Source organism: Barbatula barbatula (genome assembly GCF_947034865.1).
Source record: "Barbatula barbatula genome assembly, chromosome: 14".
NCBI classification, from domain to species: Eukaryota; Metazoa; Chordata; class Actinopteri; order Cypriniformes; family Nemacheilidae; genus Barbatula; species Barbatula barbatula.
In genome coordinates, this window is record NC_136777.1 from 14,091,955 (window position 1) to 14,108,775 (window position 16,821).

General features: G+C 36.0%; 3 protein-coding genes across 9 annotated transcripts; 2 read left to right on the top strand and 1 right to left on the bottom strand.

The window, feature by feature from the left end:
* Nucleotides 1-524: 524 nt before the first annotated feature.
* eif4e1c (eukaryotic translation initiation factor 4E family member 1c) lies at nucleotides 525-7,119 on the top strand. Of its 2 annotated transcripts, none has more exons than XM_079473819.1 (7): nucleotides 525-649; nucleotides 1,650-1,741; nucleotides 4,483-4,578; nucleotides 4,687-4,750; nucleotides 4,952-5,065; nucleotides 5,153-5,292; nucleotides 5,415-7,119. In XM_079473819.1, the coding sequence occupies exons 1-7, from the start codon at nucleotides 632-634 to the stop codon at nucleotides 5,527-5,529; spliced, it is 639 nt and encodes a 212-aa protein (XP_079329945.1). In that variant the 5' UTR covers nucleotides 525-631; the 3' UTR covers nucleotides 5,530-7,119. The 2 variants fall into 2 exon arrangements, with proteins under 2 accessions (XP_079329945.1, XP_079329944.1); XM_079473818.1 differs by having other exon boundaries at nucleotides 631-700; nucleotides 5,415-6,604.
* Nucleotides 7,077-12,116, bottom strand: LOC306904125 (transmembrane protein 150A). Of its 5 annotated transcripts, none has more exons than XM_079473815.1 (9): nucleotides 11,573-11,754; nucleotides 10,890-11,027; nucleotides 10,684-10,760; nucleotides 9,804-9,851; nucleotides 9,652-9,723; nucleotides 9,501-9,568; nucleotides 9,070-9,200; nucleotides 8,421-8,598; nucleotides 7,077-8,042 (listed from the first exon to the last, which is right to left on the bottom strand). In XM_079473815.1, the coding sequence occupies exons 3-9, from the start codon at nucleotides 10,746-10,748 to the stop codon at nucleotides 7,855-7,857; spliced, it is 750 nt and encodes a 249-aa protein (XP_079329941.1). In that variant the 5' UTR covers nucleotides 10,749-10,760; nucleotides 10,890-11,027; nucleotides 11,573-11,754; the 3' UTR covers nucleotides 7,077-7,854. The 5 variants fall into 5 exon arrangements, with proteins under 5 accessions (XP_079329941.1, XP_079329943.1, XP_079329942.1 ...); XM_079473817.1 differs by having other exon boundaries at nucleotides 10,890-10,953; nucleotides 11,403-11,606; XM_079473816.1 differs by having other exon boundaries at nucleotides 11,403-11,606.
* On the top strand, nucleotides 11,584-16,071 carry LOC306904124 (NFU1 iron-sulfur cluster scaffold homolog, mitochondrial). Of its 2 annotated transcripts, none has more exons than XM_079473811.1 (8): nucleotides 11,584-11,866; nucleotides 12,545-12,639; nucleotides 12,821-12,956; nucleotides 13,076-13,142; nucleotides 13,220-13,331; nucleotides 13,466-13,529; nucleotides 15,089-15,263; nucleotides 15,361-16,071. In XM_079473811.1, the coding sequence occupies exons 1-8, from the start codon at nucleotides 11,799-11,801 to the stop codon at nucleotides 15,430-15,432; spliced, it is 789 nt and encodes a 262-aa protein (XP_079329937.1). In that variant the 5' UTR covers nucleotides 11,584-11,798; the 3' UTR covers nucleotides 15,433-16,071. The 2 variants fall into 2 exon arrangements, with proteins under 2 accessions (XP_079329937.1, XP_079329938.1); XM_079473812.1 differs by having other exon boundaries at nucleotides 11,803-11,842; nucleotides 12,542-12,639.
* Nucleotides 16,072-16,821: the final 750 nt, after the last annotated feature.

The following is a 16,821-nucleotide window of genomic DNA, read 5'->3' on the forward strand; positions in this document are numbered from 1 at the left end:
ATCTATTCTGAGCTCTAATTGGCTGCTCATTTTTCATTATTTAGGCAAATTCATCCTTTTAAAGATCATTTAATTTAAACATTTATAATGAAAATGTGTATTTTATCATTATTTTCTATGAAACTGTATAAGCATACACATTCAGGTGAAACCCCTTTAAATAATTTTTAAGTTTGGACCCGAATAGTGTACATAAAATATGAATTTACTAAAATCGTCATCAATAAAGGTAATGAGATCTGTTAGCAATATTTTGGAAGACAATGTATATTATTTACGCAAAGCACAAGCTGTAGTCATGAAAAAGAGTGGAGAGAAAGCTTTAAATTGAATTTGTCTTTAATTTATTATGTTTATGAATGCTTATGAAATGAACAGTGTGATACATTACAGTTCTGGGCCCCTAGACATACGTTTAATTCCCATCACATTATGAACTAACATGAATTCATCATTCTGTCCCCTACACTCCAACTGAAACACACCGCGCTTACTTTAGTAAAGCTCTCTTCCAAAAAAGCGTTTCAGCATCCCCCGTCCAGCACTTGGCCCGCGCCAGTTGCCGTAGATTATCGAGCGCGTGCGTGACGCAGTGGCGTCGAACAGTCAGAAGAATTTTCACACAGGCAAGATGGCGACTTCGGAGCCGGTAAGAGTGAGGGGGTTTCTTTCATTTAGGGCTTCCCGGCGACCCGAAATGGTAAAGCCGCGTCCGCCGCGTCGTGTGTAGGGTTTGTACTGACAGTGAAATGCACAATCGAAAGATAAATGTGTTGAAAGCCCCGCGTGTGGCGTTCAGTCGGGTTTCGGTGTGGCTGGTGACTTGAGAGACAGGGAGGGTCCGGATCGTGACAATTCCTCAATTCAAACATTCGTTGACTGACCCATTCGGATTACTAACTGAATCCCGCGTTGCCTTGGAAGCAAATGTTGTTAGATTCTTTGCGGGCTCGACGGTATGAAATGAAATCTGCAGACATCTGGACACGTGTGTTCAAGGCTAACTGTGTGACTAGCAGCTCCCGCTAGCGTGCACTGTCGTGGTTGCTCAATAGATTGAATAGCCCGGTGTTACAAGTACGCGTGAAGAGTCTGTCAGGCATTACTGTTGAGTTTGACTTGGTGGATAGAACAACGATATTTGATGGATTCGTGGTTAAAGTCAACATGTGCTGTGGGAGGCGTATGCCATAGTGGACAGCAGAGGGTGTTTTACTTCACGTTGAACCTTAAACGAATCGGTAGTGTTTATTCCGCTGTTGTACACTACACGACATGTCACGTGGTCTTAAAAAGCGTCTTGCCAGACAAAGTCCCATTAATTAGACTAAATTGTACAAATATATCAAAGGCTTGAAATAGAGACTTGCACTTAAGCATTAACCTAAGAAGTATTCTACCAATAGATCTGAATGGCAACGTTTGTGTCCATATAGCTTGTTTGCCAGCTAACTTACCCATAAAAAAGCTCACTGACAGAGGCTTTTACCAGTGAACACAATATGACAGGTGCACTCTCACACAATGTCCTATGGGTCAGTTTATGGGTATAGCAACATCATGACTTTTTGAATGAATTCAAGACGGCGTATTGTTTGTGCATCAATAAGTTCTCTTAAGTAATGTGTCTGTGTTTTGCATTTGTGCAGCAAGGAACTGAAAACGAAGAAGTCTCTGCTGATAGTCCTACGACCGCAGTGACAAGTCCTGAACAGTATATCAAGCATCCTTTGCAAAACAGGTATGAGAATTTTACTTGTGCATTTTTAACCTGGAACTCATACACGTGAAGGTATCATTCGCCTGCACTCAGTGTAGCTGACATGGTTTAGTTGATAAAGGATTGGGCACATTTTAAGCACACTTGGTTCCCTGTAGGGATGTACCGATCCGATACTCTGGATCGGATTTGGCTCCGATCCATACCTTTTTGAATGGATCGGGTATCGATCATGCGCGAGTCAGCACAACCGATCCAAATCCGATACCAAATTACCAGCAATTGTTGAACGGGGAGCTCTATTTAAGTAAATAGAAAACGTTCGTTTATTTAGAGAAAAATGCATTTATTCCTACTTAAAATAATAATTAAATACTTTGAAATTTATTTTGCGTAATGGCCCGACAGGCGAGTTTAGTGGGGAGACCTTTCAGGACCCAACTTTATGCCTATATGGAAATTTCAGCGCGTTGAAGATCGCAGATGTGGAAATATTTCACGCTTGAAACAACAGAAAGCAGCACAGCTGCCAGTGTGTAAGTACTGTTGCGCGTTACAACACGACACATTTAATCAAACATCTTCAGAAGCATCACGGAAAAGATCACGAAGAGTTTGTACAAGCGAAACGCAAAAAGGACGAATTAAAGCACCAAACCTTGCAGGAATTATTTCAAAGGCAAGAAAAACTTCAGAAAATCACAGGAAAAGTTGTGGAATTTATTGTACTAGATAATCAGCCTCTCTCTGTTGTGGAAAATGTAGGCTTCCGTCGCCTGAACCGCGTTAGTTTACCATCGCGTAAATACATTTCAGAAACAGCTTTGCCCGAGTTATTTTATAGTGTCATCGCATGTTGCGGATCAGTTAAAAGATGTAAAATCTTTGAGCTTCACTGCTAATATTTGGAGCTCCGACGTGTGTCCCATTCCCTTTTGAGTTTAACCGCGCATAGGATGGATTCTGGTTACGCATTGCAGAGTGCTGTGCTACATGCTAAAGAGTTGCGAGGATCACACAGAAGCAGCTTGATTAAATTAAATTTATTTCAATTACAAGTTTAGCACAGTGTTCTTGATAAAGATGTTCGTCATACTGTGTATATTATTTATCTTAGTTTTGATGTATTTCATAAATATGCAAAGCTTGACTTTAAGCAGATAAATCTAATGACTGTGTGAGTTACAGACATTCTAAACCTTAAAAGGTCAACAATAACTGATATCGGATATGGATCGGTATCGGCCGATATTAGAAAGTTCAGTATCGGAATCGGATCGGCAGAGAAAAACTGGTATCGGTGCATCCCTAGTTCCCTGGTGATCTAACCTCAAGTTAAGAGGGTAATAAAGTACAATTAATGTCTATGACCGAAGCATAACCATTAATTTGGGTCAAAAGTGTGACACATGAATTTCAGTATTTCTTAGAAGTTAGTTGGATCCATTTTTCATTCATCATCACGCAGTTAACCTGACGTGGATTTCATAAAATTAGTGGACATCTTATGAGCCGTGTTATACCATCTTAATGTGCTTTAATGGATTAAAATTGAATATGGTCAATAACATGACATAGCATATATTATTCTTATTAATAACACTCATAAAAACTACTGTTTCATTTGGCATCAATACTTTTAGTTTTGGTTACAATCTTTTTCTATTATACAACTTGACTTCAATTAAACCTGAAAAGGATGGAGTTTGTATGTATATAAGGATGTTTTTTCATGCATTGAACTTTTCTTTCAGAATCTTTTTTTTATAAATGTTTAACTAGTGTTGTATCTCATGATTTATAAAAGCATCACATTTACCAGCAGTGTTTTGTGAAACTTGTGTTTGGTTGTCATTCTGTGCTCAAGAGTGAAATGAGCGATGCAGTGGCAGTCCGCCAGCGTGCTGCAGGGGAACGGGAAGTACTGAGCTCACATGTTCAGCCGTCTTATTCCAGACCCTTTTGCCCCTTTCTCTGTCTTTTTGGTGTATTTCTGTCATATCTGGATTTGTAAGGACCTTCATTTATTGTGAAAGCCATCCTTGTCCAGACTATCGTAAGACATTTATTTTAGAACTTACATTTGTTATATTGTTGCTCGTTTGAAGTTTCATTTCTGTTTTGTTTTTTTGTTAGTTCTGTTTTCTGTAGTCAATTATAAATTACTGAACGTTTAAAGTTCATCCCAGGTCAAGATTACAGTATACAGATAGCACTTTAGTATCAGTCACAGGGTGCATCTGTCATATCCCCAACATGCACTCAGTGCTGCTTTAACAAACAATAGGACCCTTGTTGTGACTTGTAGCAATGACAGGGGTTTATTTTGTGTAGTGGAACTCCTTTGTTACAGACGTCATTTGATTGTATTGTAAACAACTGGTCAGGATTGTAACACTCAAGTACATAAGAATCCATATCAATAACCTAATAAAAGCGCCTTCATTTTACAAGGAGTGGGTCACCGTAGGGGCCTTTATCTCTATTACTCATGGCTGTTTCCAAATGAATGCACATATACAACAATGAAACATTGAAAACTTTGCTTTTGTGTAATGCTGCATCTATGCCTATTGGTGTCAGACCAACATAAACAAAAATAATAGTCACATCATTATGATGCCGTGCTTTTCTGACAGCATTGAGGTGCTGGTAAAACAAATAGTAATAAAGCAATTTTTACATTTTCTTTTGCATAGAATATGTTTATTATTTTGACTAAGAGAGCTCTTTGCTCACTTGTCCTGTTTTCTCTTTTGCAGATGGGCTCTATGGTATTTCAAAAACGACAAGAGCAAAAGTTGGACAGAAAATCTGCGTCTCATTTCCAAGTTTGATACAGTGGAAGATTTCTGGGCGTAAGCGTTTTTCTCTGTCATATCTCCAAGAGCATACATTAAGAAACTGTTTGGGCATTTGGAGGGCAGCAGTCATTCACAAATAATTGGTTGTGTGTTCTTCCTCAGATTATATAATCACATACAAAAGCCCAGTAAACTTGGATTTGGCTGTGACTACAGTTTGTTTAAGGTAAGATTGTGGTGCTTGTGTATAACCAGGCGGAAGGTGTTTGGTTGTGAATTAGCCAGCATGTCATTGGAGCAGAATATCTTATTTCATTGAGGGGTTCATTTGATCACATTATCATGGTTTATATAGGGATCACACTGGTCAGGTGACTGCAGATTTAACCTCTGAACTCTCTAAATGCTGATAATGTCTCTGTCTCAGGATGGTATCAAACCTATGTGGGAGGATGATAGGAATAAACTTGGTGGTCGGTGGTTAATGACTCTCAATAAACAGCAACGACACAATGATCTAGACTGCTACTGGATGGAAACTGTAAGTGTGTGTGTATGTGTGGTCTACAAACAGATCGAAGTTTGACTTTCCAGATATTGCATATTCTTAATCTCTCAACATTTGCAGCTGTTGTGTTTAATCGGAGAATCCTTTGATGAGGCCAGTGAAGATGTGTGTGGAGCTGTGGTCAACGTCAGACCCAAGGGAGATAAAATATCCATCTGGACGAGCAACTGCCAAAACAGGGACGCGATCACCACGATAGGGTATGTTACTATGTTTTAATAAATAAAAAACAAGTCAAAATGTGTAAAGAAATGTATTGAATTGATGTTTTTCGTACAACATTGAAATTGTGACAATGATGTCTGTTGTTTTTCCCGTGTAGGCAACAATACAAAGAGCGTTTGAGTCTCCCAGGCAAAAGCACCCTTGGATACCAGTCACATGACGACACCTCTAGCAAAAGTGGTTCTACAACAAAGAATATGTACTCAGTTTGAAGAAAACTCATTTCAACTCATTGTAGGTTTATAAAATTACAAATTTGCATCACATTAATAATTTTGAGTTGTCAACTACTGTAGTGTCCTTCCTTTTTAAGAAAAGAAAAAGATAAAATATGTAAATGTAGTGCTCTCTAGATGATCATATGATCAGCGCCGGTACGGTGTAGATCACAGGATGTCTGATTGTTTGTCCCGAGAGAGCACTGCATCGGCAAAAGCTATTCAAGTTGAGCTAGATGTTACTGATATAATTTTAGAATCTGAGAGTTTAAAGGACTAATCGAAACTTGCCTAGCTGAAGATGTTCTGAGGCTTAGATAAAAGAAATACCATTCTTTGCTTTAACGATTCTTTCGCTCATGTGTCACACTATGAAAAGTGTTTCTCACCATCAGACGAACAAACTAAAAAAACCAGACTACACTAACGTGGAAATTTTAAGGGCCCAAACTGTTTTAACATGCTTTGGTTGGAGGTGTTTGGCATGAGAAGTAAATGCAGAGGTGCCTGCAGACTGACTATCTTAAAGGTTTGTAAAGGATTAACTTTGGTCGCGCTCCAAGTTTGGAATTTGGAGAAGTGGTCATTTATTATTTCAGCTATGCTGAAATTGTGGAGTCTTGCTTGTAGATCTATCTTGAACAGCTGTGTTTTTTCCTCCCCCTTCATCTATTTATGATATTTGCATTGCAGTTGAACTACATGGTGAAATTCAAGCGTTCTTTTTCTTTCAGTTTTTTTCAGGTTCTTAGCAATGTGGACTACTGCTCTCTTTTTATTTTTTTTATTTTACAGTGTATTCAATGATTGGCTGAACACACATGCATTTTAGTTTTGCTGTCATCTTTCCCCTCATATGAAAACTGTAGACATTTTCTAGACTGCCACAGTCTTTGGATCAATATAGGAAGAGAGGATACTCGTTTTGAATTTATTTAGCTCATAATGTATCTTTATTATCTGTAATTCCAGGATGTATATTACCTTCTTTCAAAGTAAAGGTTATGTGCTTTGCATTAAACTGAATTCTTTTTCCTTATTCTTCAATTCCAAGATAATGACTCTGGAGTTCAGATGAGAAACAGAGATGATAGATATGGTTATAAATTCGCTGCTTTCTTTTGATCAGGCTCTGGATGGGGAACCAATTTTGATAAAGGAATTCATTACAGGTCCTGCTCTTGAACTGTGTGGGAATGTGTAAATAACCTTTTCAAACAAAGTCACTCATCAGTCCGGACTTTGAGCATACAGTTGAAGAGTTCACAGTGGGTGTGACAGAATTAAAGAACAGGTGTTTCAATAGCACCAGAAGTATGTTAGCGTTGCATAAGCCACACCACCTAAGTGGGCTAAAAGGTCCTATCAGCTTTGTTGGAAACCACTGGAAATCCAATAAGTTTTTCTGGTAAAGCACTTGACAATAAAACCAACATTTCCTCTAGCCAAAATTAAGCCACTCCATTGCAATGATAAAAACAGGTTTAAATTTCAGCATGGTGAATTCATGCTGAAAATACAATTGAAGGTAAAGGTTTTATGAATTGCATAGTTTTTTAAAGCTTTATTTTATGAGTTAAAAATCCAAGCCAAACAAATGTATATAATATACATAAATATGTAAGTCTTTAAACAATGTTCATACAAACACAAAACATCACATTTGTTTAAATTAATATATTTGTTGCTTGCAATGTATTTTTAAAAGTGCTATATGTTGTCCATTTGAGGTCACTGTCTAAAGATATTTCTTCACTTATCACACTTAAGCCACAAAATGCAGTTTTATATGAATTCACTTTATAATATATGAGTATCTAATTTAAAGTCCTGATATAAAACATAATGCAAAATACTTTATGATTAACCTGTACGTGTTTCTTTTCTTATCCAATATGGGTCTTATGAAACTTTCTTCTCTGATAAATACATGTTTCCTGCCAGCAATTGATACAACATTATCAAGGAATTTCAATATTAGATTAAATATGTGAAGCAAACACTGATCAACCTTTGAAACGGAATGCACTGACCAAATACATGGTAATAAATACAGTCGTATGAAAACTTACTGTAGCTCAAGGGATATGTATCTCTAGATTGTATATTGCCACATCAAATATTGCGTTAATGTCCTTAAAAGTTCCAGAAGTGTAAACCGATGGAGTATTCTGCAAGCGATAACTTCATTGAGCAAAGTGTCTGGTGCCCCCTCCTAATACAAAATATCTTACTCAACAGTACATCCACTGCTTACAATAGCATAGGTATGGCACGATGATTTTATGAATCTATAACAGGGAAACTGTGATTTAGACATCAAGACAAAATCAAAGGTTTCTCCTCTTCTTTTGAGCCTAAAAGCACTGAAAGCATTGATGATGAGAAAAAGTAAAACTCCACAGCATAGCTGATTTCATAGAGCTCTAGATTGACACTGAGAATCCATTCAAATACAGCAGAGACGTGTTTGTAGTAGTAATCCACCTGCATGAAGAAGATGCAGTCTGATTCAAGTTGTCAAGAAAAAAACAAACTAGTTTTAGTCATTTTTAAATGATTATTTGATAAACATTTACTCAAAGAATTGCACAACAATCCATAACTTCGGATGTATTTTACTCGAGCCGTCTTTAAGTACAGCAAACACGATATGTTGCCTTGTAATTATAAGGTTCTATCTGCGTTCTGAGCATTTTTAAGATCACGAGTTTCAAAGTTTTTGCATTACATTTGACGTTGTATATAAACCTTTTTGTTTTCTAAAAAGAATAACAAAATGTACACAATGTAAATAAGAGAATATGTCAATGACAAAATGTTATATAAAACCTTATATTTTCAAGGCGATGACTATTGCAACATGTTTGGACATAAAAGGATACAGAGGATGGTGGCAGAAATCTGTATTGTTGAAGAGACAATGCGTAGCGGGTAGAGCACACGCTCGTACCCGGTCAGCATACATTTGCTAGTGAGGGAGGTCAGAATGGTGATGTAGAAACACACACACACAAAGCTCAGGGCAGCACCCAGATAATGCAGCAACACAAGCTCTACTGGCTACAACAAAACACAACAGACAAAATATTTATTGTAGACGAAATCTTGTCATAAGTATGTAGAAATACATTTAGAATGCATCGTCATAAAAATGTATGTAAACTTATAATGAAAAGTCTGTTTTTAAGTTTAACATTTTAAAAGTTGTTTTTTTCATATTGATATACATTCATCATATTCTCTGTACAGTACGTGTACAGGAAACAGCCTCCAACCTTAACAAAGTTTGTTTTGTGACCACACCTACGATCAACATGACATGAAATGCTGTGTCATACTTCTCCTGTAACATAATGTTAATAACTTTTCTCCATTACTCAGAATGAGACCATTGCCAAGGAACAAAATATAATATTTGATTGTTAATGACAAGAACTGTATGACGCTTTTTAAGGACTCTTATGTCTTAAAACATTTAAATATATTCAAGCAGCAAATAAAAGTAATGAAAATATATTTAGAAGTGCTTACATTACAGTTCCCAGCCACAAAAGCACCAGCAGCGGACACACAGCCTAAAATCATAGCGATCTTGCTGAGGAGACTATTAATACTGCTCCTGTTCAGAATGTGTGCGTGATTGAAAATGCAGAAAACCAGGACTGTGAGGACAAAGAAAAGGCATATTACAAAGATTTTGAGAAAAATTATACAATCATCTAACAGTCATCTAATAATTCTTCATTATTACATTTCATGACGACTATAAAATAATGGTGCCAGGATTATGTAATGAACAAAATGTTCTTATATATCAAAGCTTGTATAATGGTTTTAAACCGACGTCCCATTTAATTCATAATCTACGAAAGAAAATCATTCTGCGAACATGTCCAAACTCTCCTCACAGTGTATATTATATATGCTTTGGAATTTCTTAACTATAAAAGCAATATACTCACACAAAAAAGAAGCAGCATTGATTGTTGCAGAGAAAAGAGAGTTTTCTGGAAAGTTTGCCCCACTTGAGCTGCAAAATAAACACAAAAGGAAATCATTTGGATTACGAAGCGAATACAATTTTTTTATATAGGTGGTCATTTGAATACAAACCTTATGGTGGGAATATTACTCTGACTGCAGCACGTGCCTGTTTCATTTATTAAACACGAGTTTCTGTATTCCCTGTGAAGATGTTAGAAACCTCACAATGTTATAAGACGTATATTATAAAAAGAGAATGGTGGTTGAGATTATCACTTTACCAGTTATTAAGTGAGCAGACATGGTTAAGACTTAATGCTATTCCATATCTGTGGAGAAAGACATAAGAATCATTAACTAAAACGAACACTTTCACCTGTTTGCTAAGCCATTGTCTACCATAAAAGACAAAGTCATGTTTATATTGTATTTTCATCAGTAAAAAAAACCAATACTAAAACCAGAACCGGCTCATGTGCTGTGGCAGAGGCTTAATGTGGTTTGTTATATCTCAGTTGGTCTGATAATAAATCAACCGGAACCTTTTCACAGTGTATGAGTCAGATTAATAGAAATGATTGATTGTATGTAACAATGTACAAATATTATACTACAAATATTACATAGATGTATAGAAATATAGTGGTAATGGACCTACAGCCTTTCACGAGACAAATGTAGCAATGGTAAGAGTGTCATTGAGAAGTTTGCTATTGCTATTGAACTGCTGTTGGTCAGGCATTCTTGATTTATAGAGAACAAGTAAGATCAACTTCTGATCCTGACTTCAGAAAATCATAAAGTATGACATTTATGACATCAGTAGTCAAGCAGCTGCAAAGTTGTAAAGCTGGTTGTACAGCAACCGTTTACCTGTCATTATAGGCTACTATCATAATCTATATATCAATGACGTCTTTGAAGCTGTTAATGTTTTAAGATTTATCTAAAACATGTTTCATTTATATAATTTATCAATCATCCATCAATATAACACCTCGTGGACACAATATATAAAGTCTGTAAACTTTTACACATGTATGAGTAGCAAACTATCAAACACACTTGATATAGAACTTCTGTTCAATCTAACCGTGACAACACATGACAACATGTAAGTGAAATGAAAATGAGAAGAATGGCAAAGAATCTTCAACTCACACTGTCCAGCATCCGATGAATGAGATGGCACACAGAATAATGGGTAAGATAACCCAAACGCCCATGCTTCCAGAGAACTGATGAGGATAAAAGAATGATGATGTTAAGAACAGAAGTGATCCGTCCTGGAGGTCTTCAACAGCCAATAATTCAGCCTCACAACAACATCATCTTTTGTATCTTTGATTTTTCCTCCGGACACCTACATGAATTCTCCCTGTTCACACCTTGGCTTTACCGATTTCTGTCCTCACTCAGATGGGCAACATTCTTATTGAAAAACACAAAGGAAGGTTTGAGACCGACAGCTCCATCCAGCCACTCCCTAGTGGCAGTCACCTTTTCTTTAAGAAGAAGAAAACATCACGTCTACAAGGCAACTTGGGTTGGGTCAACCAAGCCTCGTCCCAGTGTTTACTTATTGACTTACTCACAGGCGTCACTTCTAAAAGCATGTTAGCCTAGAGTTATGTGTTTGGAGAAATGATAAGTGTGTAAGATTACATAACCATGCATTCAATTATTGTGCATGTTGCATATGTAATAAAATGAAGCATTGTTAGCCAATAAGAACTAATTGATACAGAAAATGAATTAATTCACATATAACTAAGAATCCTCAGGGGTCCATATAGAATGAAGGGCAGACCAAAAGCAGATAAATACATGAATACTGGCCACATTTGCCTCTGCTTGGAGCTTGTTTAAAAAAGACAAACCTCTATATCACACAGCATCTTCTACAGTTCAAGATGTTGTTTTCCAAAAACAGGAGAGAAGTGATTTATTAAAAATATATATGCTTATTTGAATACGTTTTTATGCTGATTTAAATAATTTCTCTCCTCCGAACTAAGCAAACAAATATCTTTTTTACATCTAACGTTACCTGTCGGGTGAACAGGTGAACACAATTAAACCGCACTAAGCAAACCAACGGGTGGACCTAATAGTTGCAAGAAATCTAACAGGATTACCAGAAAATAACAGTTTCAGGAGAAACTAACACAACATACAAAATAGTTTTACATTTTATAAGACGTAAAGGTCACTGATGATTTTTGAACAGGAGAGTTGTTGGCCGCTTCGGGGTCCTACATTTCAAAACAATCGAAATGGCGGCGCCTGTAAGATGGAGTCTAATGCGCTTTCTGCGGTTTCACTCATCAGCACAACAGTTTAGGTTGGAAGAGACATTTCAGATCTCATTTATAATAATATTAGTACATGTATTCATTGATAATATATGGTTACCTGACGTTTGCGCTTTTTGTTTTATTCATTAAACCTTCGACAATTGGGTCTAACTGACTGACTCCTTTTTGTGGGTCTGAATGGACACCTGGACCAGATCTCGACTTCTCCAAATTAGTTAACGTTACCGTGAAATGCAGCGATTCCAGCCAATGTCACCCCTCATTGTAAACATGCCTAAATCACGCCTCTAAAATCTATGTTAATAACCTGTGTGGCTTGTTCGAACCACTCTGGGAAAAGTCTCTTCAGTTCTCTTCCATTCAGCTCGCTACATATGAAAAGGGCGTTAATCTGTTTTATTTACTCACAGGCATGACATTTTTAATTCATTAATGTATGTTTTATTTTCATAAGGATTTAATAGTGATTCTATTCTACACTGTAGGCGAACGTTTGACTCAAATTACTATGATTGAATAATAGCCAAAGTCATTTTTTTAATATTAATTGAACTGCGAACTTTATATATTACCTGTATTATTTAAAACGCCACTATGTTTAAATGCATTATGTTTTTTTATTAGTGATAAAACACTAGTATTAATGGTATCTAGGTGGAAGCTATCTTTTTTCATAGTGTGTCTGCTGTGTGTATTTTCCATAGATTGCCAGTTAGTGAAAGACGTCAGTGCTATTCACTGTGGGCTGTCCAGACCCCCAGAATAAAGTCTCAACAGTATGAAAGCAAAGCATTTGCAGGTGAGGCATTAGATTTTGTACCTGATGTCCTCTTTAGTCCATAACAGATCAACCATGTTAAAAAAATGTTCGGGATCCTAAATCTAATATATTTTAAAGACCGCTATATTAGGTATTAATTATTACATTTATTTATGAATCCGTTGTGCTACTTGTGACAAACTGGTCATTTTTATTGCAGTGCGAAATCTTTCAATTTTAACTCAGGACACCCCGAATCCTAGAAGTTTAAAGTTTCTTCCTGGTAAGCCTGTGCTGGGGGCAGGAACTAAGGATTTCCCCACTTCAGACTCGGCAGAAAATTCCCCTTTAGCCAGGTTAATACTGTTTTTGCTTTGTTGCCAATCTTACATTATATATTATACTTCTGCAGAAAGGGAATTCAATTTATCATTAAATCCGCTGCAGTGATGCTGTGTATTTTTATATCCAACAGAGATCTTTTCCAAATCGAAGGCATAAAAAGTGTTTTTTATGGCCCAGATTTTATCACTCTGACTAAGGTAGCGTTTGATGATTAGATCTGAATGTTTGTTTCTTTGTACTGAATTTAACTGTGTAAACTTGTTTATTATCAAAGACCGATGATGACGTTGAATGGACAGAGATTAAACGGCATGCTGTTGAGGTCATCACTACATTTTTTGAGAGTGGTGAGTCCATCACAACTGGAGCAACACATGCTGAGAGCAGTGAGTGAAACTTTATCAGTCAAAGATGCTTTGGTTGTATTGTGCTTGTATATAGGATTTATATAACTAATATTTTTCACCTATTATTTTACAGATTTTCAGTATTTTATTGCTCTCTTTTTATAATTTTTCAGCTGTCACAGAGGATGATGATGACATTGTCTCTATGATCAAAGAACTTTTAGACACACGAATCAGGTATGAAATATAGCAACAGCTATAAGTGATTTCTTTAAGAAGAATAAATACCAACAGCTTATTTGTCACAGAGGCACTGAATGTTTACTGTCACCATGACTTTGCAAAGCAAGATTATTGTGACCCTAAATTTTATTTTATATACAGACGTGCTCGAATTTGTTGGTACCCTTACAGCTCATTGAAATAATGCTGATGGATTATTTCAAAGAGATGGATTATTGCTTATTAAACAAAGATATTCTATAAATGGCCTGGACACATTTGTTGGTACCCCTTAGAAAAGATAATACATCATTGAATTATAGTGATATTTCAAACTTATTGGTTTTTTTAGTTAGTATCACACATATATCCAATCTTGTTATCAGTCATTCACCCTATTTAAACCAAGAAAACTAGTCACTGTGCTATTTGGTATCATTGTGTGCCCCACACCGAACATGGACCAAAGAAAGCAAAGGATAGAGTTGTCTGTAGAGCTCAGAAAGAAAATAATAGACAGGCATGATAATGGTAAAGGCTACAAGACCATCTCCAAGCAGCTTGATGTTCCTGTGACAACTGGTGCCAATATTATTAAGAAGTTTAAGGTCCATGGAATTGTAGCCAACCTACCTGGTCTCGGCCCCCAGATTGAACAGAAGGATAGTGCGAATGGTCGAAAAAGAACAAAGGGTAACTGCCAAACAGATACAAGCTGAACTCCAAGGTGAATATACGTCAGTTTCTGATCCGTCGCTTTTTGAGCAAAAGTGTGCTCCATGAAAGACTGGAGAAGGCACCCATCAAACCTGAGACAGCTGGAGCAGTTTGCTCAGGAAGAGTGGGCCAAACTACCTGTTAACAGGTGCAGAAATCTCAGTGAGAGCTACAGAAAATGTTTGCTTGCAGTGATTGCTTCTAAAGGTTGTGCAACAAAATATTGGGTAAGGGGTTCCATCATCTTTGTCCATGACATTTTCATTTGTTTTATTATTTACAATATTATGTTGAATGAAAAATCTAAAGCAAAGTCCGATTTCTATTAAATCTGGAATAAACACTGGTGATGCCAATTATTTTTGTCAGTTTCAAGTTTTTTCAGATAAAATTGTGCGTTCTTCGTTTTCTTATGGAGGGGTGCCAACAAATTCAAGCATGTCTATATATATTTGAATATAAAGAGTTTGGTTCCAAAATAAGATAACTCAAAACACTAAACTCTTTCAAAAATCATGTTTTTTATTGCCAAATAATCTTGTTCAAACTGCAGTTGGTTTGTTTTGATTTAAGTCATAATAAAACAATGCAGCTAAATAATACAATAAAAGCATGGTTACATAATAAAAAACTAAATAGAAAGATTAGATCATTCAAAATTCATGTTTTTTATTATGTTATCATGTTTTTATTGTATTAGTTATCTGTATATTTTGATTTATTATGGCTTAAATCAAACAAACCAACTGCAGTTCGATTGATATTAATTGGAATGCACAATAAGAAACATAATTTGAAAAGCCAAACTATATTTTTATATTAAAAAGTAAACCAATGCGATCTCTGCTTTCTTTAAGACCTACAGTACAGGAGGATGGTGGTGATATTGTATTCAAGGGCTTTGAGGATGGCACTGTAAAGCTAAAGTTGATTGGCTCCTGCACAGGCTGCCCAAGCTCCACAGTTACCCTAAAAAATGGCATCCAGAACATGCTACAGTTTTATATACCTGAGGTCAAGACGGTAGAACAGGTGAGAATTATAGACTCAACATCCAGATTTTTGTGTCTACTTGAGAACTTTTCATATATGTCAATTTCTTTGACTGTTTTTCCCCCTGTTTAACAAGGTAGAGGATGAAGTGGATGAGATCAACTCTAAAGTGTTTGGTGAACTGGAAAAGAAACTGCAAGACTCGTAATATGACGTCCTAAATTTCAGCTTAATGTTAATGTGTTTTACAGTGGGATTTCACCATAAATGTGTTACCTATTAAGATTCTAAATCAAAAATATGATTTAATATTTAAGCAAGTGCAAAGTCTTCAAAAGTTTGTTATCTTGGTTCAATATTTTGATTGCATCAAGATAGAGAACAACAGCGCTCTGCACCTTCTAGACTCCCATCACGAGTCACTCATAGTCCAGCACTTATTGTGTTTAAAGATAAGGATTTGTGGATTTTAACTTGTTTTCTTTAGCTTGGCTTTGACAAAATCTTCAAATGTAAATGGTTATGCTCGTAATATAAGTATTTATTGTATACTGCAATTTCACAGACATACCATCATTAAGCGAGTGTATTTATGGTGTCAATAACTGCAATGATTCTAAAACATTATTTAATTTGAAAGTGATGTGTTTAGGGCTGATCTTTCACCCTGAGGCTTGCTTAGAAATTTGTTGTGGAATATTTGTTTGTGTTCATTGTTGGTGACTACATCTGCCTGTCCGCAGCTTTGGAGCACCTATAATAAAATTAACAGCTGTATGAGAAAATGTAGTTGTTCTGGGATGTGTTATATATTAAAATACCTTTAATGCAAAGGATTTGAACACCTAGGATTGTATGTCTCTTACATTCAACATAGCACTGTAAAAAATTACACAAAAGGTCAACATGTTTGTTATTCAGTCTGTAATTTAAGATTTAAATTTTTCTTTAAAAAAATATAGGGCGTTAACATTTGAGTGACATTCTGCTATATACCTTTTATCAGCAATTACTGATAAATGTTCACTTGATTTTAGCGGTACTGTATGTGCAATATGTAAAAAGTGGAATGTTGCCCATAATTCAGATGCGCATTTATTGCACCTCAAACTAGATTAAGACCGCTGGTGCAAAGACATTTTCAGGTCATACCAGATCTTGAGAGTGGATTCAGGACTGGCACCTGCTGTGCCATTTACAATTTTTAACATCTTTATGTAAATAACAGTAATAGACAGCGTGATCTGATCAGGAGTGATCTGATTTAAATTCACAGGGCTAAAGACAATAGTTGGCTTAGTGCAGTGTTTCTCAAACTTTTTTGAGAAAATAAAACATTATAAAAGGTTTGACTATTTCAGAAATGTACGGATTTTATAGTTTAAAATATAGTTTTTTTGTTGTGTGGGAAAATTAAATAAAATACCTTTGAAATTTGCATTGCACCACAACATTATGAGGGGAAAAAAGAGTGTGAAAACCTCTCTGAACTAGTGTGTAAAGCTGCATATCATAGTATGTGCGTTTTTATGTCTTACGTCAAATTAATTTTGAATTCATGTCACATAAAATCTATTTTACAACCTTGTATCTCATT